This window comes from Sinohyriopsis cumingii, chromosome 13 (assembly GCF_028554795.1).
Source record: "Sinohyriopsis cumingii isolate HCF-2022 chromosome 13, ASM2855479v2, whole genome shotgun sequence".
Classification (NCBI taxonomy): Eukaryota; Metazoa; Mollusca; class Bivalvia; order Unionida; family Unionidae; genus Sinohyriopsis; species Sinohyriopsis cumingii.
Window position 1 is genome coordinate 52,689,506 of NC_142973.1, and position 27,633 is coordinate 52,717,138.

Consider the following 27,633-nt stretch of genomic DNA (forward strand, 5'->3'; position numbering starts at 1 on the left):
TCTTCTTGTTGAACTTTTAATACCATCCCAATCCAACCAAACAATAACTCATTAATTAAGCCAACTCCCTAACCACAAATTATGGGATAAGACCAAATACAATATGAATACAAGTAGCTAAATTCATCAATATTTCTTTCCTTAAATTCAGGACAATTAGCACACATATGGCTAGACAAATGAAGAATCAAATCTAATTAATTAGTAACCTAATTTATTAAAAAACATTCGTATTTGTATATAAATTAAATTAAAATTGAAATCAAGCCTTACCTCCATCTGATACAGCAGAAACATTTCTCTGTTTAATGGCCCTGTTGTATGCCCATACAACTGTGAAGTACTTGTGTCCATGCTGAAGTTGTTTGTCATCTTGTAAAGCAAGGCAAGTCTCATGTATGTATGGCTCCACCATTGTGAGGTTTGCAATGTCTGTTTGGCCTGGATTTGTTCCAACACCAATGGCATATTTACTAATGCCAGATTCAGTATCAAAGAAGTTCAGCCAGTTAGTGCAGATCTGGATTAGAGTGAAAGAGAGAGGCACAATAAATGTGGTGACAGCTGTTCATTAAAGATTATCAGGAACTATGACAGGAAATTCATATGCTCTCATATAAGAAGCAATATCCTTTATTTTCTTTAACTTTTTCCACTGCTTGATAAACATGGAGCTTAAACGTAGAATACAACATACACAGTGACCCCTCACTATAACACTTGAGGGAGTCATGAAAATGTGTGGCTGGGGGTGATAAAACTAATTTCTGTTTTCTAGTACTTACGTGCTGTTATTCTACATCTTTACCTAAAGCCAGTTCTCAGTTCAAAGATATTATTCTCTCCTCCAATTAGTAATTGGTGGTCAAGATTAGAAACCAACATGATCCTGGTCTGATACCTCAGACTACTTCTGATAACTGGAATATCATCCTTCTTTTATTTGGGCTTATTCTAAATGTTATTAGAGTGGATATGGATGAGGGAACATAGTAATAACAGCAGACACTTATTATATAACGAACACTAGTTTTATCACCCCACTACATTCTAATAGCAGTAATATATAACTTGCTATTATTACATTGTTGAATTTACCAGCTATGTGGAAGGCTGCTGGACTAAGATAAGATGTCAAGTGAACTTATAATTGTTGTCAGTAGATGTACTACAGACTAGTAAATGACTTTACAACTTCTTGGGATGATACGATTGGGCCCAAAGCATAAATACCCTCACTAGTATGACATTTGTCAAAGGTGAAATGATAAAAAAGTGAAGTAAAATGACCAGAAGGTGGATTATATATATATATATATATATATATATATATATATATATATATATATATATATATATATACACAAAGATCAATGATTCAAAGATGCACCTAGACCTGACCTCATGGGCTTTGGTTTTCATAAGGTAAAGTGATACACTGATAGGTTCTTTTCATTGTCTAAACAATCCACCTTGATATGGTGGCTGCTAAAATACCAGGATTAGTATCTATTAGAGGGAGAAAAATATGGTAACAACCCTTGCCTTTCTTTCTGATTTGGATAGAACCAAAAGCTCTAACTGGGCAAAGGAGTCCATCTTTATTATCCTCAGCAATGAAATGATGAATTTGGGAATTTCAATAAGAACAGGAACTACTGAGGGCAGCTGATTCTCGGAAAAGAAAACCAAGTTGGTAAAGAAGAAAGACCAAATCATAGTTATAACTGAAATGTAAACAAACCCTTTCCACTAACAAATCAGGAATTTCACTTTTCACTGATGCTAGGACAGAAGCAAGACTGATTTAATGATAATGTTCTCGATGGAAGCTTCACTCAAAAGGTTCATGAGGTTTAGATAATAACCAAAGAACATATGAAAGGCCTTGGCATTAAAGAATGAGAGACTGGACTCATGAGCTCAAAAATCTAATCAATTCCAACAGATGTGGGTCCAAACATTACAGTGGGGCCTATAGAAAGCCTAAGAATACCAGAGAGGGCTGTTTTATAGCCCTAAATAATGGATACTGAATGATCTGTTTCATCGAAAAGAAAAATAAGAAAATCTGCAATAACAGTTAATATGGAGCTGATAGGACCAACAAATTTCCTCTTGCACCAATTACAAAAAATGTTTCCACTTGGCACTGCAAACATTACAAGTTGATTGCCATCCAGCCTGAGTAATGCATTTAGCAATCTAGCTGGAAAACTGGTCCCTGAAGACAGATCATTTGATATGAGCCAGGTGATGGAGAATTTGAGTAGTGATGTGTATGAGGGACTCTGTGCTGTGAAAGCAGATGCCTCCTCAGCCATATTTCCCTGGGATTATGGACCTACAGGATGGGCCATGACCTTCAAGGCATGACCCTGTGACAGACCTCAGGGATCAGTTAGAAATGTGGGAGGGCATAAGTGTACAGTCAATCCCACCTTAGGCTGAAGGTGTCTACTGTCCATGCCCTCTGATCTGGTACATGAGAGACATAAAGAGATAGCTTGTTGTTCAGTCTCATTGTGAAGAATTCTACCATTGGATTTCTCCACAGATGAAAAAATGTTTCTGCTACTGACTGGTGTAGAGACCATTCCATGAGGACTGCTCCCCCATCTGCACAAGCAGTCTGACCCAGAATGTGTGATCCCTAACTTAGCTGTCCAATTGAGGTTCCAGATATTAAACCTGAGAGGAAGGAGACAAGTAACCCTTAATGTTTGAAGTACATAATGACCGTGACAAAACAGTGTCTTATGTTGTTGATGCAGTCCTAAAATGCCAACTGAACAGCCCATATTCCTAGATTGTTGTTGTGTATGGAAGAGTCTTTCAATGACCACATACTATGCAGGACTACACCCTTTGAAACCCAAAGCCAGAATCTGAGGTGTTGATGTAAAACAAGATGTGAGGATCACAAGCATGAATCGAAATTCCAGTTAGAAATCTGTCCTGATTTCCCACCAAAGCAGATGGTAATGAAACTTGGATCCTATGGGAATATGAATGGATTGGTGGTCTGTGTGAAGTCTCCAGTTAGTCAGATGCAAGAAACAGAGGGGCAGCATATGAATATGAAGCCTTCCCAGGGGAATTAAGTCTGTCACCACAGTGAGAGCTTCCATGCAAGAGAGGCAGAGATCAGCAAACAAAGTTTCTTGTCCAGTCTTGCTAAACGGGCAAGTATTTATGAAATTCTGTCTGTTCCTTGATGGTTGAGAAATTCATCCCCAGTTGAACAAAATTCTGAGAGGGGATGATAAGTCACCATCCCTCAACAGAGACATAGTTGAGGCCTCATCAACAGAACATCAAAAAAGCAACAAAAATGAAAGCAGAACAAGAGTGAATGCTATAATGTATCCTTTTTTTCACTAGTGTTAAAATAGCTGGGGAAAATGCAGCCAAGTAGTGGAGTTGCTAAGTCAAAATATGTCAGGCCACTCTAGATATTATCCCCCAAATAACATTGCCATATTAAAAGTGGCAAGCCACAACAGTCTTTTGCTGTGTTCCAGCAAGACCAATGATGTCACAAAGGCAGCATGCCTTAGGAGGTGAAACTCTGCTAAGAACACTATGAACATCGACAGCATGTGTCTTAATGTCTTGGCATTGGCCTGTACCTGTATTTGCAATGCAGCTGAGGATAATAATTCATCCTACAACATATTGAAGGAGGCAGCTGAAAAAAAATCAACATGTGAGGCATATGTCCCTAGTGCGCATACTTTCAGTTCCAGAGCCCTGGTAGGAGATAGGACCAGGTCTCTGCTGAAACCCCTAACTGGAAAGCACTTAACTCCAATGTGAGTGGTCTAAATGGCAGTGTTGGAATGGATCCCGTAGCTATTGGCTGAAATCACAGGGCTAAAGCATAGGAGAGGTGACAGATCAATGCATCTTCTCTCTGGAAACCTAACGACTTCTAGAAACTTCTAAGTCAGCTCCTTCAATAATGCCATGAAAGGAAGCAACTGCAGATTTGACCTCTCGTGAGAACAGAGGGGACCTTTTGGAAAAGGAAGAACCAGGTCCCTTCTTTCTGGTTCTCTAGGCACGGCAACTTTCTGCTAAGTTCCATGCATCATCAGGTCAAAAACAACAAATCAGATATCAATCCATGTGGATGCATGCAGAGCATGCTAAACAGCTGGGGGGTGGCTATGCCACCTGTCTTGTAGTCACCTATTGAGACATTGTTGAATACTGAATGGAAATGCAAGAAAATAACACAACAGACCAGAATAACAAATGATTATAATATACATACCCTAATAGCAGTTACTAATAGTGGGATAAAAAATTGCTTTGCTTTGCTTGAGAGTTAGTATAAATCTTCAAATTCAATGAAATGGGAGACAAATACATGAAAATAAAGCATGGACTGGGGAGAAAATAACAAATACAACACAGAAATGAATATGACTGACAACAGAAATGACAAATGATGACATAAATGATGAAATATTGAGTACTTAAACAATACATGTAGAAGTGAAGTCCAAGTAAATAAGGATATTCTGATTTTTGGAAGTGGACTGGGCTATCAGATAGGATTCATGTTTATTCTAGATCTCCAATTATTAACTGGACAATGGAATAATATCCTTGGAATGTTGACTGCAATACTGCAGTATATTACTGTATTTGGAAAAATTATAATTCAATCAGTACAATGGGATTCATGACTGTAGTTTAGTGTTATAAAAGGGATCATGCTATATTGAGATGCTTTATAGTAAACAACCAGTTTAGTGTTATAAAAGGGATCATGCTATATTGAGATGCTTTATAGTGAACAACCAGTTGTGTGTTATAAAAGGGATCATGCTATATTGAGATTCTTTATAGTGAACAACCAGTTTTGTGTTATAAAAGGGATCATGTGATACTGAGATGCTTTATAGTGAACAACCAGTTTAGTGTTATAAAAGGATCATGCTATATTGAGATGCTTTACATTGAACAACCAGTTTAGTGTCATAAAAATGGATCATGCTATATTGAGATGCTTTATAGTAAACAACCAGTTTAGTGTCATAAAAGGGATCATGCTATACTGAGATTTTTTATAGTGAACAACCAGTTTTGTGTTATAAAAGGGATCATGCTATATTGAGATTCTTTATAGTGAACAACCAGTTTTGTGTTAGAAAAGGGATCATGCTATATTGAGATGCTTTATAGTAAACTACCAGTTTAGTGTTATAAAAGGGATCATGTTATATTGAAATGCTTTATAGTAAACAAGCAGTTTAGTGGTATAAACAGGATCACGCTATATTGAGATGCTTTAGAGTGAACAACCACTGTACTGGTAGACATATATACTGGCTTTTGTTATTCTTTCTACTCTTGCAAACACTGAGGTCATAAATTGAATGTTTGCAAAAGTTAAAAGCAACACAAACCCATTTATTCTACTCCCATCAGAATATTCATGTAATATTTGTATTCTTGACCAACTTTAAAAGTTGACTAGTAACTCAAATACTTACTTGGTCTTTGTCTTTTGTGAACATGAGATCAGTTTTATAGATTGGACCATCATACACTGTCCCTGCTTCAGGAGGAGTAATATCAACAATTATGGCTTGGTCTGCATGACCCACTGTTCGCAGATCAACTATAGCCAAAAAAATAAAATTGTTGCATTTCACATTCCATTCCATTTTTGTTTACTAGACAGATGTGAAAGAAAAAAATAATTCATGTGTTTTGGGGATTTAAATGTTTCTTTTCATTAGCTGGTAGTACATGTACAATATATAAAATCAGCAAACCGCTGGTTGGTCTCATTCAAAGAACCTTTAATTGCTCTAATTAATACACCTTTATTGGATCCAACTTTTTCAGATACCTGGCCTAATTTTAATACTTTTAATTTGGACTGATAGATTTAACTAAATACAAAACTCTACACCAATGCTGTTCCAATTAATTGATTTGCCCAAGAAATGGTCACCTGCAGTGAAATAGCCAAAGAGATAATTAAGACTCTTGTGACTGATTTTAGCTATAATACAGTTCTGTTCCATTACTGTCATTTTGCATTTGAGGCTAATTAAGAAATAACATTGCTTTTGGCAAGAAAGTATGTGGGGGGAAAAAAATCATGTGGATGAATGCACTGATTAAGAATCTACCATTGATTGGGTTGCATAATCTGATGATCGATCATAATATTTTATTACATTCCCAACATTACTCTCCACATACCTTCCAATATTTTCACAGAGTTTGCAGGTCTAACTCATTCATAGCTGCCAACCCGAGTACAAAAATACTGACTGCTTATGACAAAAATACTGATTTTCAAGAACAAATTCCAATTTTTAAAACTTTAATGCATATGTAACTATTTACATCTACATCCATCAGTAAAGTAACTTAATTATTTAATGTCAAAGATGTACGTGATGCACTCTTACACCTTCTGAATGGGCACCCTGTTCCATTTGGGTGCCCAATCGGAAGGTGCAAAAATGCAAATCACACTCAGACACAGGCTGTTTATAGAAGCTTTTACCAAACCTTGTTTTTTCAATCATCACTGATTTCAATGTACCATCTTTCATTGATGATCTGAATTCTGTGTGATATTTTTAATGAACTGTTCTCCATCTAGTACATAAGTAATAATTTGTGATTTTACTGTGGAAAAAGTGTGCAAAATAATTCACCACCAGCACTAGTAACTGAGAAAGGTTCATTTATAAAAGAAAATAAGTAAACCAAACTTTGATTGAATTACATCAAGGTTCTCTCTGGTATTTATAAACGTTGCAAGTTCAGTGTGAGTTGTTTATGATGAACCGGCAAGCTGATGTTTATTAGCTTTTTCATGCTATTTTAAGTCAATGGTGCCTCCATGCCCAATAGCAAAATCACAATTACACAACTTGCAAAGCGCAAGGTTTTCTCCTTTACTAGATGGTTTCACAAATCATAGCACAGTTGTCCTTCCAGTTGTTTTCTTTTCTTTGCTGGAGAAAATTCTAAATCTTCTGCTTTCCTTTTCAACATGATTAAAAGTTGAATACTACAATGATGAAATACAATGATAGAGGCAAATGTTTGCGCAGTCCAACATGGTAGTTAAAGATTCACATGGTAGCCTCAATTTTGAATTTATCCAATCATATTTTAGAACTCAATATCCCTATATCCATGCGATATATTTACTCTCAGAATGGAACCAGGTGCCCATTATAAACAGAAAATTGCAAGAAATTTTTTTAATTTTTAAAAAAATTTAAAACAATGGATTTTTAACGAGAAAAACATACAGCCATATTCAGGTCCAAAACACAGGACAAATGTGGAAAAAACAGGACACTTGGCAGTTATGCTCATTTTAAACTATTTGTAGTCAAACAGAATCAATCTAATTAAATTTATTATTAATAATAAATCTTTTTAAAAATTACTGACTGAGCATTTTCTTGTTTTGATAATAAAATAATGATATTTTGGATGTCTTTTTATACCTGTATACACATCAGGTTCCAAAATTCTAATAATTTATTACTATGATTATTCAGACTTGAAAAAATATCTGTCAACAAAGACACAAGGCCACAAACCATTATTAACAGCTCTAACTTTGATCCAGGCAGGCACTCCATTAGGGATTTCAAAGGTATGAGTGATATTTGGTCCATATGGATATCTCTGCCACTCCATCAAATTGCAGTCTCTTGTTGACTGGCCAAGACACAAATCTAACTGAGCTATGCCTGATTCTGGGTCACTGAAAACAGACACATGTAACGTATAAGAGTGTCCTTCAGCAAGTATAGTTTCTGCAATAAATGCTTCAAATGTTTAAAGCAAATTTAAAGACTATGACTTCAGGACATCTATAAAGTGAGGTAGAAATAACTGCCAAGCTGCATTGTACAGTACTTTTCATGGTAATAACACTAGGAAATGGTAACAATCTTAACATGTTTAATAAATTAAACTTTTTTAAAAACTGTAATCATATTTCACTTTTAAGTGTCCCTATTGCTCAATCTTAAAAACAAGCACATACGAATTGTAAGATATTATGCATGCATAATGCATGTGCTGCAAATCGTATATTGTCTGCTTTCCTTGAGAAAAAAAACACATTTTAGTTAGATTTCTACAATTTTAGATACCTTGTATTGTGTTCGGCATAAATGAGGAATGTTTCCTCGTTGTATTTGATGCTGAAGATCTCATACACAAATGGAGGAGATGTATCTACAATGTAAGGTGTTGTATGACAGATCGTAGTGGCCAGAGGTCCACCATACTGAACATTGTTCAATGCTCGCACTGTGATGTAGTATGTTCCATCTGTAATAATAATAAAATAATTATAACAATAATAATTACATGAAGAAGTATTTTTCATAAAGCAACTACTCTTGGAAAAGTTAAGCACTTTATTGAGAGAGAGAGACAGACAGACAGGGAGAGAGAGAGAGAGAGAGCTAGTGCAAATTAATGCTGTGACTGTAAAGAAACTTAGTCTCTTAAAATTATTTATGTTTATATTACATATAATTATGTTCAATTACATTTTATATATCTAAATACAAAGTATAAATTCTATCCAGTAACTGATTTATAATATTGCATATGATATAAATGCATGTATCAGAATATATATCAAAACCAAATTATAAATTCAAACCAACACACACAACACACTTTTATATCATCCAATCTTAAAGAAATAAAAGACAGATTTTGTTAAACCTAGTTCTGCTCTTTGAAGTCCTTACATAAACTGGACATAAACTGGACAAACCATATGCTATTAAAGTCCCAGCTGGAGAAACCATGTGCCAACTTAAGTGTCTATTATAATCTCAAAAGTACAATGCAGGATGAATATGCCTGAGCTAAACAAAATTGCAGATGAATTCTAAAAATAAAAAAGTGAAACAACAATGGTCTGATGCTGGTTGAAATTTACATTTTATGCACATTTCCATGTAAGAACACTAAATAAAATCTTGGACATAAAAGGAGATATTTTTTTTATATCAAGTTCACCAATTGTTAAAGTCAAAAGGTAAAAAAACATTATTGCAAACTATTTGAGATATTGTCTCATATACTCTCAATTACTTCCTACACTATATCATGCTGGATACCTTGTCCCCTGTGCAACAAATGATGGAGACTTGCCAGATGCTGCAGATATAACATGAATATAGGCAATTATAAAAATTCAATCAGAGACATAGTTCTTTCAATACAGAAATGACTGTAACTAAATTTTTATATTAAAGGTAACTTGACCATTTCAAGTCCTGCCTTTTGTAACTTTTAACAATGGCAAAAATACACTATTAATTAAAAGCAAAAGATTTACCAGGAAGAGTAGTGAATGGGGCTGGTATTGGGTAGATCTGTCCAGAGTTTGTCCACTGTGACCTGTCAAAGAGATGTCTGTGAGGATCATAATGTGGGTGGATCAACTCCTCACAGACCTTGGTACCAACTGTCCAGGAGTATCCTCGGAGACCAGTCTCTTTGTCATGAATTCCATCCCAGCTGGCTGTTATAGACCATTATACAAGCAAATAAATAACTGAAATGCTAGATGATTTAATCTAAAATAACACCAAAAAGATTAACACTAGGCACTTTATTTCCAATAAACTATCTACAGTCTTGTCTTTCTAATATGTGCATTCAAATACATATGCAATGTCTGAAATTGGAATGACACACAAGTACTGATGTGAGTATTTCTTTCTTCCATCAACATGGCTGCCAAATTTGAATGACACCACAAGTATATCTGATTATCAGGGTTAACTTGGTCCCTCCACATACCAGCCAACTTTTAGTGACACGCAAATATCATATCTGATCATGGGGTTTTCTTTGGTCCCTCTACATGACTGCCAGATGTTAATGAGACCCTAGCATCTTATATGATTTTGGGGGTTTCTTTGGTCCCTGTACATGACTGCCAAATTTAAATGACACCCAAACATCATGGTGTTTATAGGTCCCTCAACATTACTGCCAATTCTTTATGAGACCTAAGTATGATACTGTAGTATCATTTATTTTCATAGATCTCAATTTGTATGGTTTTGGGGAAAAAGACTACCACCTGACTTAGCACAAATCAAACAACTGTGAAGATAAATCACTTACACTCAACATTAAAGACCAATGCGACCAACAACACTAAGCTATTAATCGGTAATACATTGTCATCTATTCCTTTAAACACTGTCAATAAAGTCACACCATAAATTTCTCATTTTTTACTCAAAAGGTTTCGAGAATGCAGGCATAATTTATTGTTCAAGTTTGACCCATAACCAATTATTTCTTGTTTTAAAAAATTGGCATTTAACATTGACTACTTCCATTAGTAGTTCAGAGCTGTCGTGCATCATTAGTATTTGGAGTGTTATAATTATCAAAGAAACTGTAATTAGTAAAGATATTTTACCAATTACAGAACATTGCTCTAGCATAATTATTTACTAACCAGAAACAAAGTTGTTTATTCTTGTGTACAAAATGTCTTGCATTGGTTTGTCTCCATTGAATACAGTTCTAGATCCTGGTCCATCAATTATTATCCTAAACAGACACAAAAAATGATTATTATTTAAAAATAAATTAAAATAAAACAGATGCTCCTATAATATCAGACTCAAGAAAAATATCTCAATCTTATTTGATTACTAAGATTAGAAAAATCACCCTAAATACAATTTTAATTTTTTTTCTCATAAAAATCAGTTGGGTATATTTGTATATGAGGTATATTACTAAGCATAAAGTTTCCGAATTTCAAACATGCAACCAATGAACATGTCAAGAGAATGAAACAGAGTAATAAAAGTATGACTAAATATAAAATTAAAATTGGCAAAAATATGAATTGTAAATGGCTGTCTTATCAACATTTGAATGAATTTTGTGCAATATATTTGGCATGCATTCAACTCCTTCTAAAACAAGTTGGAAAAAAAAAGGAAAAAAATTCACGAACACTCTGTACTCAAATAACAGACTAAAGAATGCATCATAGAACATTCCAAAATATAATCTATCACCCCATTTCTTAAGCCTCACCTATGATTCTTCACTGAGTTTGATAAACCAATACAGTACTTCCTCCAGTCTGGTCGGTCCATTGGGATGTTGTCAAGGCAGGGCACAATTTCAGTGTAGTCTTTTGATCCATTCTTTATCAGACCTGAGATGTAAATCTTTAAAATTTATAATGAATTACTACAAATGATATTTACAAGAGAAAACATATTGAGAAAATGATTATAATATGATAAAGGTCCTCAGTAATGATAAGTGTTTATTAGGGTTTAGTGTTTGAAATCAACTTGTAAAACTTGTAACAAGGGCAATTAACTACTGAAACAAATAACAAAACTCCTTGATAGTTATCAGTTGCTCTAAAAATTTGCTGTGTCACCAGGCAAGCAGCAATTTGGAACATTCTTTAGGATATTACAGCATCAATGCACTTCTGACGATAACACTTTTTTAAAAACTAATGTTCTCAGTTATGAGTGCATCGCAAAGGGCTCTGCTCAATACAATTTGCTCCACTGAAACTTAAACAGAAAAAATTTGTTTTGGGAATTCAAAGTTTGGAGAAGATCTGCATTTAGTGGCTGTGACTCATGATAATGAGGATTGCTTGAAATCCAACTCCTTCAAGGTTTTGTCAATGGGTCCATATATACCCATGCATGGAAGTGCATGTTGACCACAGGCTGTTTAAACAATTCCAGGTTTTTGAGAGCCCCAGGTAGCAACGAGGTCTAAGGAGCTCAACTTTACAGATCAGACATCTTGCCTCTGTTTGTGTGGGTTCAAGTCTTGAGCTCAGCCAATGTGGGCATGTGAGAAAGCAAGTCAGAAATTTCGCATGGGTCATTGGTTTTTCCCAGTTCTTCCTCCACCAAATATATTGGCTGCCATGTACAACCTATCATATGCTGAAAAAGTGGCGTTAAACCCATAAGAAACAAAAATCAACCATGTGTTCCATCTAAAAGTAATAAATGGTGTGTAAGATATGAAGCCATGCTGGGAAATCTACAGACTTGTGTCAATGTTTTGATGCTTGTCTATGAGCAACCACAGCCTATGATATACATGAGTGACTTGATTGTTGCCAAAGCAGAAATTCTTTGGTGGGTCCCTGGTGATCACTAACTGCGGAGAAATTCCAGACACTCCCAACTGATTATGTATCATCGCACTACCAGTTTCATTGTTTGCCTGAGCTTCATCTTGAAACAGTCCATAAACACATACTTTCATGCACTAAGGTCCTGTTGGGTCTTATTTGCATGTAAATAGTCCCTGATGAGAACTGCCTGGCTTTGAGTCTGTCGTGACCGCATGAAACAGTACTGACGTGGTTCCAAAGTGCATAAATAACAACAAACATGATTATGTGGTCAGTGAAGGGGTCAGCACAGGTATCCACAATGTTAATGTTCACAACACAATTTTGCCATCAGCAGCAACTACATCACACCAAACTGTATCACTGAAGGTGCACTTATTTTAATGTTTGGCTCCAAAAATAACCTTGTAAGCATTTCTACCAAAAACTAATATAAGACTGAGAAGGATAGCAAACAAAATCCTCAATGAGTCTCTATGAAGTTGTTGTGATTACTGTAGAAATAAACAGTCAAAATTGTCATTGGTGTAATAAGGAGTAGATCTTCAACATCTGTATCACTGGTACATGCATGATTTTGATTTCACCTACGTGTATGAATGTTATCATCTGCATGAACAGATGAGTCTTTGTAAAACATCATAGAAAGGTCAGCCAAATTCCCATAATCATTGCTGTACCTGGCATATCCAATATTTGTGAAGGAAATGTCAACATTTTGAGAATTGCTTTGATTTCCTTTCAGTGAATGGAATAATGTGCACTGTCAAAACACTGACATAATGCCAATGTTAACAAATCCAACCTTTCCATCAGCAGTGTAATTGTTATTGTTGACACATACAAGTTTTCCCAAAATTTCAAAGAAGGGCTCATATGGAAGAAAATAACAAGTTGTGTCCTGAACTTGTAATTCTATTTTTAATGTCTTCAACTGCCTAGCTAGATATGAATAATACCTATAAAAAAATATTGGGTGGTGCTATCTACCATCACAGGCACATACATGTCCCAAAAAGGATTGGATGTATCAAGAAATTTTGCAATCAGTTTAACTTAGACATTATTGGTTTTGTCTAATACCTCCATCTATGCTAAGTCCAGAATTGTAATTCAGTAATAACAAAATTGTCAAAATTGTCTGTGTGGTAGCCATTTTGGAGAGTCTATATATAGTCTTCTATCATAATGTTTGTCCCTTTTGGATCTGGAATCCCCAAATCTGTTTCAGCCACTACAATTATACCAACTATTGAGCAGAAGGCACAAGATGATATTAAAACCAAGCCAGCAATAACTGGAAATAAAGGTCTCAAGTGAGCATTTCATACCTCCATACTTTCAGAAAAACAATCTATCCCAGGAGACCACACACTGCCAATGAAGAAACAAACAAAAAATCAGAAAAGAAGAAAGGTGAGAGAACCCATATACCAGCATTTTTATTGACTAAAGCAGGAAATAGGCCAGGAAAAAAACTAAAACTAAAATCAAAAAAGGGAAATGGGTTGAATGACAAAGATCTAAAAATGATGTGAAACTGTGTTATGTGTGGGAGAGAACCAAAGGATCTCCAGATCCCTTTATGAATAAAATTTCTTGAATGGATCCAGTGTTTAAAGTGTTACACTTAATTTTCTGTGCTAACTTTCAGCATGGCAGTGATGATGGCATATTAATGTGTCCTGCCTAAGAACCTGAACATGAGGAAAATAAAACAACAAAATGTTGTAAATCATATTCTTGTTAGTTCTCTATATATATGTTCGAGTAGATTTTTAAACATCAGTAAGAGAAAATACTGACTAGGTCAGGGAAACCACTGAACAGATAATGATAACTTTTTTAAAATAAAAAGATTTAAATAACTGAGGCCTTATGCAACCAAACTTAGACAAATAAAACTGCATACACTTTTCATCCAATACCTCTCAGCTGGAGTGAAACATTTCAAGGCCACTGTACAAGTCTAGTATTCACCAGAATTTACCATAAAGTCAATTGTGCAGACATACCAGACATTTACACATCTCATTATAGCAATGCAAAGTGCCAGCTTATCTTATTTACTGCATTTTACTTGTCTCCATATCTAGCAAAAAATGTTTCATACATAAAAATAAAAATGTTTCCATTAAAGTTTTGTTTAACTGTTAGCTGTTGTTATAGCTGAGGCAATTTCTCTTTTCATACTTATTGGACAGTGTTATATATATATATATATATATATGTATACACACACACAACGGTACATGTTCTGCTTGATAACTAGTAAATCCACATGGTATAACACAACCCTTCCTCCTGTCACCATTTTAAATTTCATGGCTACATACATCTGTTTCATTAGATTCAGCAACCAATCAGATGTGACATTCTCTCCTTTGCTTATTTTAAAGTTTTGCTTGCTTTAAGCAAGTGACTTGACTCCAGTATCCATGGATCCGTGATGTAGCTGTCACATACACTTATGAAGCAAGCATATATTACATGTTAAAAATATTTCAAATTACCTGTGTATTTCTGATTCAGTTCATTAAATGTATGCCTAGTTAAAAACAAGAACAATTTCAAATATTTGCTAAGTCAAGTCACATGATCAAAGCAACCAAACTCTGAAATGAGCAAATAGGTGAAAGTCATATCTTATTGGTTGCTCAATCTGATAATATCAGACCCTCAAACTGTCCATCAGTTTCAATGCAGGTTTGGGGGCTGAGCTTTGGACTAGATGGGGTCATGCTGTGTAGGAAATACACAAACAAACTGGAAACAATGTTCATTTCAAACGATATTTTCTTCTTATGTGTATGTAGCATCTAAATGGGTTATTTGCATATGAGTCAGGCAATTAATACCAAATCAACAGGTTATCTTGATACTTCAACTGTAATGTGATATCCAAATACCTGGTTCTGGTGGAGTAAAGTCCACTAGTATCCCCTCTGTTGAGATGAAATTCTTGTATCCAAGTTCATTAACAAGTTCAAGGTTGAAATAATAGTATCCATTGTGTTCCAGCATTAGATCCCCAAAGGTGAACTCCAAGGCATGGCCTATTCCAAGTCGTTCATAGTGAGAAAACAGGCCAGACTACAAAAGGAAATTTGGATTTGAAAGTAAATTCCAAAAACAGTACAAAAACTACAACTGTAACAATAACTTCCAATATAATATAGAAATTACTACTTGTTTATTTTAAAGTTATTATAATAAGCATATTTATATCAAATATCAATCTGTGAGTAAAGGCAAAAGGAAAGGTTGATAAATGTATAAACTGTTATCACTGACACCATCCATCTTAATCTGAGGTTAAAAGCAGCTGCATGTATTTGTATGAGGGTTGATCAGAAAGTTCTATAACAAAAGCTGTAAAGAAATTGCATCCCTTAGTTCTTCTCTGCTCTCATAATGGTTTCTTTTAAAAAATCTTTCAAATTTTGGAAAAAGACAGAAGTCACAAGGAATTCAAGTTCATCACATGTAATGATCTTAATTAAAAAATTATAGCCTTTTTACATGCAAATCTTTACCATTAAAACCATATGTTCTTTATCAAGCCATCTGGGCACCCAATAGGCATAAACCCTGTGCAGTCCTAAAGCCTTGGTCAGAATTTCATCTGCATTTCCATATGAAATATTAAAATTCCCTTGGACAGTAACATAAACTGCCTTCCTCCACATGTACTTCACAGAATCAGTTTTTCTCACCATCAGTAAAATGTTTCGGCCATCTACTGATTCCAGATTTATCAAGTACTTTAGGTCCAGAAACACCTACCAACTCAGTTTTGTATCACTGAAAAGGATTTTCCTCATTCTGCAAAAAGCTTTTTAATCACTCAAAAATGGACTCATCTTCCATTTTTGACAAATAAAATCTACAAATATGTCATCATTAAACCTGTGACATCATCAGTTTAAAAATGACATTACATCTTACATTGGTACATTAATTACAGATGGGGACATTTTTATGACAAAGGGTTGCTATGTTTGGAAGATATATATTTGTTCTAGAACTTCCTGATCATATGTCACACATTTCAAGTGTTAATTTGCTTTGCACCTGATTGTATTTTTATGCTGATTACAGTCTATAATGGGCTGATTCTTAATGGTATGAGAAATATGAGTTGTTAAAAAAAGTGACATTTACTCCTTTGATTTTCAATGTTTTAATATGCAAATCAGTAAATTAAGTTTTCCCCTTCCTACATTTCTAAACATTTACTTTGAAAATATAACCCCATATATGGTACTTCACTCCTGTATTGCAAATGCAGATATTTATATAAGTACCAAGCTTAATGTTTGTGTTTGAAAGGGCTTCATAAGTCTGCAGTTGTAAAAAAAAATAATCAAGAAAAATATCATGACCTTAAAGATATAACCTTAAATGTGCTGCCCAGTATACCTTTAGTAAAACTATGGAATTAAACAAAGTTGCATACTGCTATCTCAAGGAGCAAAAGAGTTACTGTGCAAAAAAACCCCACAAAAATTGTTTAGTATATTGTGTTTCTCTGAGAATACTTACCTGATCACATTAATGCTAGGAATAACCACCACTGCCACCAGAATTATGCCTCCCCACCACAAAATGAACCAAAAACTTTTGTCTTTTTTTATCTATATATCACACAAACTAATGGAAGAAACTCTTCCCATTACCTCCCATTTACCACCACTAGATGGCACCAGTAATAAATTCATCAAAACATAAATAGAATGCTTGTTTCAGGGTTTTATAATATTTATGATTGGTAAGTATTCTTGGTGAAAATTTAATTTACTAAAATGTCTTCTATCTCCATTAATAAGTTCTCTGATCACATTTGCTGTTAGGAGAATAGGCAATAGGAAAAGGGTTATGCTGAGCATCTTACTTCTACCCTTGGCACCCTTTGAGGGAATAATCACTGGATTCCCAATATGATGGATAACCAGTTCTCCTAACATGGCAGTGCCACACCTGATGGTCACCTGACCTGTGACAATGCAAAGCTATGAAGAAAATAATGAACTTGTCTTACTGACACAATTTCCAGGTGAATCAAGCCAAAATGCTCAAATCACATCATGCAGTTTTGTTGATGCTGTCTGGATCTGGTAATCATCTCAGTGGCTGCCACTGTACCAACCAAGTTCAATTCTTGTCTCTGTGAAACTAGATCCAGAAGGTAAAACTGAAGAAGGTTGACTGTACATGCTCCATATTATTATGTCTTTGATCAAAACATTTCATTAGAATCCATGGCTATCAGAGGTTGCTTTAATTACATGAGCTGAAATTTTTTACGAGGCAACAATGATATTTTGAGACTTCAGAGTACACTCAGCAAAATAACCATTTCAGTCATTAAACAATGGCTTGAAGGGTTATATCTTTCCTGTTCTTCAGTGAAAAAAAGTGATGTTTTTTTTTATGTCACGTACTCTTCTGTGTACTTCAAGCAATGCCTTAAGGAATATACAGTCTTAAATAATCACCTATCTCAACATATCTATCAGAGAATGAAGCATATGATGACTTTGACTGCCCACTGATGGCAACCTGTTCTTTGCTACAAAGTGTGGTTGCATCATTTGGACCATGGAACCATCTGATCTTAACTAGAGATAGCGCAGGTCCATTGATAGGGCATGTAACTCAAAAACCATGAATGCCGGAGCTAGAGCTATCGGAAAACATGTATTGCATAATAGCAGCTTCTGGACTGCTCTGGTCAAAGGCTTAAGTCGATCTGAAATGAGCCAGGTCAGATCTCACGAAAGCTTCCAATCAGGAAACACGCTGAGGGATTTTGGCCTATGATCTTTATCATAACCAATACCCCTCTGCCATAACATCTGAAAGTGTTAGATTATCATGTAATGGTAGCCTTTCATAGTAATATGAGCTAATTTTATCTCCTCAAATTGCCTGAGAAACAACTGAGCCAACTGCAGGATTGAGGCACTCAAGAAGACAATGTTGCTGACCTTGCACCAGTCCATGAACATGCACCACTTTCTCTCATAAGCCTTCAAATTAGAGGACCTTCTAGCATGTGAGATGCTCTCCAGAGTTATTGGTTGAATTCCTTTCATTGCAGGACTCTCCTGACAAGAACCAGACTGGGCAGAGGTGGAATGCCTGCAACCATGTTTGTTTGTACAAGTTCAGCTTTGCCTGGATTTTCATGATAATATTTATCACAGGATAAAGGACACTGCTGACCCAGGACATGTCCCACCTGAGAAGCTATCAGAATCACTTTGCAGTTCTGACACTTAATTTTTTAAAATTATTTTCAGTACAAAGACCATGGAAATGCGTGTGATTGACAAAGGCATAAAAAAACTCCCAACTGATTAATAGTTCATCCACGGCACAGATTTCTGGAGAGATGGGAAAAGAAAAACCTTTTTTATTATCACCTTTATTAAAATACCTCCTGAAATGAGGGACCTTTTGCTACCTGAATTTGATCAAGGTCAAACCTGTAGCTGTTGCAAGGCAGTATTCAGCTTATCTCTTTGCTGATGATCATGTCTCCATTGAGGTTGAGATTGATTCAGACTGATTACTATAACATGCAGCAAGGCCAGTTGGAGGGGCAGTTTCTGTGCTTGTCTCCTCGCTTTCTCTATCCTACCACCAAATAGTAACAATGATCCAAAGCATGTTGTCCACACAGCCAAGGAATTAGCAAAGACAGGTGTCTTGTTTCACCATATCTGTCTGCAGAAGTTGTCAAGGCATTAGCCATTGAAAGGTGCTAAGCCCTGTTAATGACCTCGGTGATCCTAGCAAGTAGATTCCTACATATAATTGCTGCCCAATTTTTCAGCAAAGCTGAAAACTGGCTATGCTAGGTTTAATGCTGAGGATGTTGCCACAAAGTGATGCAAAAGCTTCAAGGCATCAGTTAGTTCCATAGTTGATTCAAAGCAACTAAATAACTGAGGCTATCTCCATATTCACTGTGTGGATTATCCTCATCAGGGCCTAAATCTGTATTCATGTATTCTTATCAAGGCCTACATCTATGTTTGTGTAGAACAATCTGAAGTCATGGGAAAGGCACTGCTATTATTTCTAGTGTATCATGGTACTGTATAAGAATGAATGTCACAAATAAATAACTATCCATTTGATGCTGGTGGCTGTGCAAGTCTTGCAGGCATGGATAGCCAAAAAGTCTGATGGATGGCTGGATGCCTGGTCAGATTAGTTGCTAGCTGGGTGGTATGCATGGCTTTTGGCTGTGCAGTCAATAAATAAGCTGTAGAAATCACTGTGTAGAAGGTATGACAAAATGGATGGATTGTCAGTCTAGTCACTGCATCATTCCATATCATGGTGTGATATGTGACACAGATTGCCAAGGTGACAGGTCTCTGGTCACTAGACAATAGGAACTGCTGAACTGGCTGACTAGTAAGCCAGAGCATTATATGGCAGAAAGAGATGTTCAATGAATCATTCAGATCCAAGAAATACCGCCCCATCACCTGGTCCTATAGTCCCAACTTCCATGGATGTGGGTAACTTACAAACACATGGCTAAATGGACACAGGTGGGACACTCCCATATAAGCTCCAAACTATCCATGGAGGTTTGCAACAGACATGTGGATAGTAATTGTATCATCACCTCCAGTACCAGTTCATGCAACTGCAGCTACAACATTATCTAGGAAAAATGCTGGTAGGGCAGTACCCCAACCCTTTGTTCCACCAATTTGCTGGTTGTAATCGTTCCAGTCTGCATCATGTCTAATTTAGCATGGGCAAAGGAATCACGAAGATGTGCCCCACTATACACAGAACTAACGCCATCTTTGAATGAATGCTAAAAACATTACACTACTCCAAGACTTAGCACGTTTCTCATTGCTGTGGACCAGATATCTTCTGACCATGATGACAATGCATGTTGAGAATGATGGACACATTGTACAAGTGAGACAAGTCTCTTGCATGTCTTTATTGCCTTTAAATTCATGCACTAACTGCATTTCATCACCATTGTTTCACTGAAATGATATGACCAAAAATCAAATTGGAAAGCTAAGGTGTTCACAAATTGCAATAACATTCATTACTTCAACAAGGTGAGCACAAAAAACAATGTATAACATGACATCAACTACACCATGTTTGATTACAAAGACAGAACCAACAAAGTCCAAAAATGTGAGAAAAAAAATTCATATATTTTTATCAAAACTAAAATATAATGATTACACATATAGCAGATACCTTTCTATAGACTAATATATCAACTTTTCGGATGGATAGTCAATATTATGATGATATTTAAAGGATTTTAGAAGGTCCTAATATGCTATGTTGAAAGAGCTGAGAGAAAGCCTTAACACGGTCGTGGTGTGGCTCCCAAAATTTCATATACATGTATTTGTCTTCTGCACGAAGAAAAAAAAATCTTAAAAAGTATGAAAAAAAACCCGTAAAAAGTTTATTATCATTTTGGGGAAGAGATCGCGTGAATAATACATGACAATCGTGACATGGCTCTTGAAGTTTTATATATATTTTTCTCATATACAAAAAAATAGATTTTTCTTCTTAAAAGGATGAAAAATAAAGTGTAACAAGTTTATTCTGGGATGGCGTAGGGCTTTGCCAATGTCACAAATATGGATAATTTTTCCTTACTGGCAGCAAAATATACTATCTGGCGTTGTTTTATTTATTGGCAACATTGTTGTCTGTTTAAACTTCTATATACAACCATTGGTTTGGACTGGAGAAATTCAGAGGCCCCATGAAAGGAAGCTACAAACTTGATATAAAATGCACTGAAATTTATATATAGTTACATAAACAAATTCTTTCTTCATAATGACAAACCATCTAAACAGTGCACTGTCATATCATAACCCGTTTACCTTGACATCTAGTATGAGTACTGTATGTTGTGAGATTTCATCTGTTTTTGTTGTTGACATTTCTGGTAATGGAGATCAACTGGACGAGATATTATCTTTAATCTATCTTTCATTGGATTTTCAGCCACTTGCAAGTAATTAATATATTTACACAGATTGACATTTGTATGTGGATGGTAAGTAACATTTCTCTTCTTTTCATTCAGAATTAAATCCTTCAGAACACTCACATTTTCTGTAATAATCCCTGTAATCAGACCTGAACACCTGCATCTCTATTGTCTGTTGACCCTTTGTTAAATTTCTCACGCATACTTGGAAGGCAGTCTCATTCCGCTACCAGAAATGTATTTTTAAAAAATCTTACCTGTTGGTCTATTCAATAGGCAGGGAGGAACAATAACAAGATGAGACCAAACGACATCCAATTCCTTTTTTAAAAATGTACCCAGATAAAATAGTCTGCTGAAATTTCAACGAAAACAGATTACCTTTGAAGCACCATTTGTTATGAAAATGTATTAAGCAAATGAAAAAAGAATCTGTCTCAATCATACAATAGAATTATTTGATGTTGCCACCACAATAAGAAATGGGCATTTGTTTGGTTCTCCAAATCTGTTCTTTAGCAGTTACTTCAATAACGCATGCACCCTTCATCAAAGAAAGCCGATACAAAATCTTCAATAAAAACAAAGAATCTTTCTTCAAAGGAAATCAGTACCAAACTTAAATAAAGGCAATGGAATTGGATGGATTTTTGCATTTTCCAATGTGGCTGGAACACATTAACTGTGTCACGAAAGTTTCCTTTTTGCAGGGACAAAGGTTTATGCTTACGAATGCTACTAACGGCAGCTTAAAATGCAAACTTTTACTGACCTGGGATATACTGAAAAGTAAATCATGTGCTTCATCATTCAATATGTGATTGTGCTATCTTTTCCCATGAATTCAGACCTATATGACCAGTGGCAAAGTTAATGAATATTTTAATCTGTGTGTGTGCATATTTTTGATGGAATTGCTTGTATTGTGGATTCAATGTATGTGATGAGATTCATAGGTAATTGCACGTGTTGATAATCTATTCATGCTATACATTAGACATGTAAATATAAAGAGTATACATGTATATGTACCAATTTGTGGTTCTCTAAATAAAGTAAAATATTATATATGCCTTCTCTGTTTTCACTACAGGTGTATATCTCATTTAATATGCGTCAATCTAAGATGGTAACTGTGCTGATGAAGCATGTATTTTACCGCCTCCATTTATTTTCTACCACCACCCCACAACATTTTTAGGGTACATGCATCATTTTCTTCAGCTAACTGACCTGGTTGCTTATAACACAGTTCGATCTATAACACGGTCGGGTTCTATGGCTCCCAACTACTGTGTTATAGCAGGGTCACACTGAAGTAATAAAGAGAAGCTGTAATGTACTGCTGCAAAATGTGGTTGGACTGTAATGTATGGCTGCAAATTGTGGTTGAACTGTAATGTACAGCTGCAAAACATGGTTGGACTGTAATTGTACAGCTGCAAAATGTAGTTGGACTGTCCACCAACTAAAACGTTTGGATTTGGATTGCTCAAAAATGTAACTGATGGGCTAGAGGCTTAAGTCTAAATAAATAAGAAAAATCTAATATGTCTTGTATCAATCTATACATCAAACATTTACAAATGCTCACAGCCAATTAGCAATCTATCTTATAATCAATAACCTAACCAGTGGCACCCATCAGTCTGAATGTTTTAAACTCTACTGCAGATATTCCCCTTATTTTCTTCCACAGTGCAGTTATAAAAGTTGCAGATGGGATCAAGATTGGTGGACAAAGCTTTTGATTTCTTGCAAACAAAGCCATATCATAAAAAGTAAAAAGGAGTTTCTTAAAAAAATGTTTCCACTATATCACTGTTGACATTATTGGCAAATAGAATGTTAACCAATTGGTATGTTGTGGATAGAATAATCTGCCTGGGTGACTGAGCAGAGAAATATTGAGAATTTGTTAAAAAGTGCAGATGTAAATACCATCACCCAATCTTTTAGTTGATAAGGTTATGGACCAAATTTACCAGTAAGTTACAAATATGTAACCAAATTTACCAGTCAGTTACAAACATATAATCAAATGTACCAGTCAGTTACAAATATATAACCAAATTACCAGTCAGTTACAAATATGTAACCAAATTTACCAGTCACAAATATGTAACCAAATTTACCAGCCAGTTATAAATATGTAGCCAAATGTACCCATCAGTTACAAATATGTAACCAAATACTTTCACTAATTGAAGTCAGAACTTTTGTGTCTGCACAACTATGAGCTGGCACTGAGTTTCAAGAAAATAGTATAGTTACTGTTCAATCCAACTGAAAATATCCTGATCAATTTTGGCTATGCAGCAGGAAAGAATGCATTTGCTAGTCTTTTTCATACCTGAAATATCTTGTAATCGAGTCCCTCAATGGCCTCCAAAAGTTCACACATCCCACTGGGACCAAAGTCAAAGTTAAAGCTAAGACATTTGGTCTCAGGAAAGTCCAAGCACTTTCTTGCACAGTTACCAGCAGTTGTAATCTTTTCATAAACTCTGAATTTAGGCCCCATCAGCTTTCCATTCTTCATCCCAGTAAAATGTTCAAGAGTGCGCAAATTCATCGGATCATTTCCTACAAAAAATGTATCAATATTATTTGAAAAGGAAAATAGATTCTTCAATGTTTCTGATCCAAGTTTCTCCATGCTGCTTCCATGAAAAATGTACCTGAATGACAAAGCATTGCTATTTTCATCTAAATAATATTATCCTACTCTGAAGACAAAATGTTATATCAAGCTTTACGAATAATCTGTTTATGGAACGATGTACAACCATTTTGTATGATTTTTTCTTAAATTGTTTTTCTTCATTTTTTGGTGCATCCGGGACTCTGGAAATAATTTTTTTTAGAATGAGAATTCAATGAGATCAGGGTGGCCTGAAACAACCAATCTAATCATAAGCAAAGCAGTACTTTTCCTTTGTCTGATAATGAAACGAGTTTCATTTCATGGTTCAACTAGTGTCTGTATGGAATCCTGACAACACTCACTCGGATTGCTAATATTAACTACCTGTGTTAGTAAGTATGGTTAATTATTTTATTATTACACTTATTACTATCAAATGTATAAAGTTTACACCAATTTTCATACTCTACATAGTGTGGCAGTCATGTTGGTGTAACCGTAATTGGTCCGACTTTTCTGTGTGGAGATAAAGTCAATTAATTAAAATTTTTAACAGTATACTAATTAAAAATAAATAGTCTGCTGAATTTAGCACCAGCTAATTGTGCTGTCATAGTTTTGAATTTGTCAGATACATAATGCAAACAGTAAGATGCACTGCATGACAGAAGTAGCACAGATACTGAGTAACATCATTCTCAGGCTAAAAAATATGTAACACTGCCAATTTATATCAAATTTTTGACCAAAATCGGCACACCATATAGCAGATTCATGATTTTTCAAACACCAGATAAGCAATTTTAATAGAAACAATCAACAGCTTATGAGGTATAAACTCTGGATTGCTACTTTTTGATTTTTTAATATTTTTAGATTTCAATTTTTTGGATAGCTAAAGGCATAATGTCTTGGGGTTTATGGGGGAAAAATATAAATTCATAACACATTTGTAATTGGAAGATCTTCCTCTATCACATGTCAAATCTAAATATTTAAATTATTTTTTATATATATTTATTTCATCTAGCTGAACTAATCCATCCATCAAATGGCCGAGCCTATCTCAAAGAAATGGAAGCTTGAAGACACTGACCAAGGTTGTGGCAAGTTTCAGGCTGATTGGATTAAAGTCTTCCCTGGCATTGTAGATGTATCCAAGTTAGGATCTTCCCATGCTTTTTGTAAAATATGCAGTAAAGACATTAAAGTGTTGTATGGCATTTGTTGTTTTAAAACTGTTGATCTTATATAATGTATACATTTTTTCATGTAAGGTTATTTTGGTCATTGCAAGGTTATTATTATTCTGGCATACAGGTTCTCATACCTATGGTTTGATACCTATCGTATGTATGTATGTATGTATGTATGTATGTATGTAGGCATGTATGTAGGCATGTATGCAGGCATGTATGTATATAGCTTTTCATGGCACTCAGTAGAATATTTGCAATATGGTGCCAGCAAAAAAAAATGGACAAAATGTGAGAAGGAATTTCACAAGAATTTTAGGAATATGAACCTCCCACAAAAAATGCAAACACAAAGTAAAACGAGATAAAATACATAAAAACTTTTGGAAAATAAATCAAACCAAATAATTGTGAACATGCAATACAAACAAGATAAAATATAAACATAAAAAGGTTACATTTCTGCACAAGGTATATAAAATCAAAGATCAAGATATGATAAGCACGAGAAGAGAGATTGGAACTGGGGCATGATTAAGATGCATGGCAATGACATCATAGTCCTTGCATGATGACAACTTTTCCAATTCCTCAAAAAGAAATAATTATTTCATTTAGTATTTATAATGTAGACTAGTGCATGAGTTAACAGGTATTCTGTCTTTCACTACCTAGGTTAATACAAACCAAAAAACTAAATACATTCCCTTACCATTGCTTTGTTGAGACACAAAAATGATTTTCATGGGTGAAATGATAATCAAACAGTCACCTTTAGTGGAAGCTATCCTTAAAAGTCTGTGCTATATCTTGTAAATATAATTTTGTATCCTTCTAAAAATCACCTGCTTCTTCTGCAAGCATGTCAACATGTCCACAAACCTATCCTAAGTCTAACTATGATTGGAGTATGCAAAAGAAAAGTCTGTCATAAAGAAAATGCTTTTCCTTTTGACAATTATTCAAAGTTTCAATTTGTAATTATAAAACACTTCAGTAAGTTCTCTACCTGTGTTAACATTGCTGGTGCTTTTAATCAAGTTTATGTCAGTCCAAGTAACCAATTGATCACCATATATGCCCTTTCCAAACCCTACTCCAACTTGTATTTTCTCAAGTTTGGAATCATCAACCACAACAACAGATGCCTTGAGGGTTGTTGGATTACTGGATCTGATGAAATCTGCAGACAATCTCCCTCCTGGTAAAGTAACATCGTATGTTTCAAGCTGACAGGCTACACTTGATCTTGCTCCTGCACTGTTTTCTGCATACATTGTAAAGTACAGTGGAACTCCAGATGGGCTGAGTTTCTAAAGAAGAAAACTATTACTTGCATCATGTAGTAAATGTGAGTTATCAGAAATATGAAGAAATATTGATTACAGATACTTATGGCTGTTCCATTTAAACATGCATGGTTCACAGGAAAAGCAGTTTTATTACTATATATATACCTCTCCCTCGATAATTTGCTCATAACAGGGTCCAAAAACATAGACTGAGCTATAAACGAGGGCACAAGTTACCGATGGACCTCCCAAAAAAATCCAATAGATGTTAAGAAAACTCTGTGTGTGTGTGTGTGTGTGTGTGTGTGTGTGAACTGGGCCATTTCATGACTGAATCCTTGTTTTATAATTGCACTGGGAATAATTTTCAATAATGCACTTTTTATGAAGTTGTTTGTTATTCTGTATAAATTACATTTGTTTTCAAAATGCCCAGCATCTGAAAGATCGTTAACACTAATCCAACTGGTTTCAGGACACACAGTACTAATTATACGGAAGAACTGTGAACCAGTCTAGAAATGGGTGAAGAAATAATAGAGCATATACAGGTTTGGTGGTCCATAATTGGGTAATAATGAAAAGTAAAATTTTAGTAAAAATATCTTTTGAGAGCTTATCCTATCTGTAATTTTAAAAAAATATAGACAAAATTCTATTGATGCAATTTTAGTATTTTTACAGGTTTGACTCAGGAGTACTCAATAATGAAAGTAGCACTTGATTCATTTGGTGCAGAATCAATAACATGTGTTTCATGCACATGTAGATAAACAAAATGCTGCGGCTCATATGGTGTTCTTCACACATAAGCTTGCACTAAGGTTAGTTGTGCATGGGGAATAATAGGTCTCATCGTCAGCACCCAGAAATTTTAAGTTATTGAATTTTGAATATGATAGTGTTTCCATATGCTTACTACAGTAGTCCCCCTCTTGAATGGCCCCCCTGACCAGTGGCCACAATCCGTTGGCACTGACAAGTTTGTGTTCAAAAGTACCCCTTGCGAAAGGCCACCCGGCTAACGCGACCAGCGGCCAGCATATTAGTGCAAAATTATAAAATTTACTGCTCACAAGCGGCCGCATTTTATTTGAATATGTATCCAGAACCAGTATTTTATTCATAACATGTGTTAAGTAAACCGATTTCTGTTTCCAGATGTCAGGTTTTCATTACTGAGTTGAGTAAAGTACATTTACCACTAAGGTTAATATTATATCATTTACGCCTCACGAGAAGCCAAATTTATTCCATAAAAACCGAGAAAGACTCAAATTTTAATCCATACAAAAGGGTAC

General features: G+C 35.1%; 1 protein-coding gene across 1 annotated transcript in view; it reads right to left on the reverse strand.

Moving 5' to 3' along the window:
- The window catches only part of LOC149785560 (uncharacterized), a 189,200-nt gene that overhangs the window by 135,936 nt on the left and 25,631 nt on the right, over nt 1-27,633 (reverse strand). Inside the window, exons 9-18 of the mRNA XM_089979356.1 lie at nt 26,050-26,353; nt 23,551-23,783; nt 15,091-15,274; nt 11,098-11,221; nt 10,505-10,599; nt 9,365-9,550; nt 8,157-8,337; nt 7,596-7,762; nt 5,508-5,635; nt 274-520 (exon numbers count right to left, since the gene is read on the reverse strand). Of these exons, the coding sequence (XP_089835482.1) occupies nt 274-520; nt 5,508-5,635; nt 7,596-7,762; nt 8,157-8,337; nt 9,365-9,550; nt 10,505-10,599; nt 11,098-11,221; nt 15,091-15,274; nt 23,551-23,783; nt 26,050-26,353 (1,849 nt within the window). The remainder of the gene's footprint in view (nt 1-273; nt 521-5,507; nt 5,636-7,595; nt 7,763-8,156; nt 8,338-9,364; nt 9,551-10,504; nt 10,600-11,097; nt 11,222-15,090; nt 15,275-23,550; nt 23,784-26,049; nt 26,354-27,633) is intronic.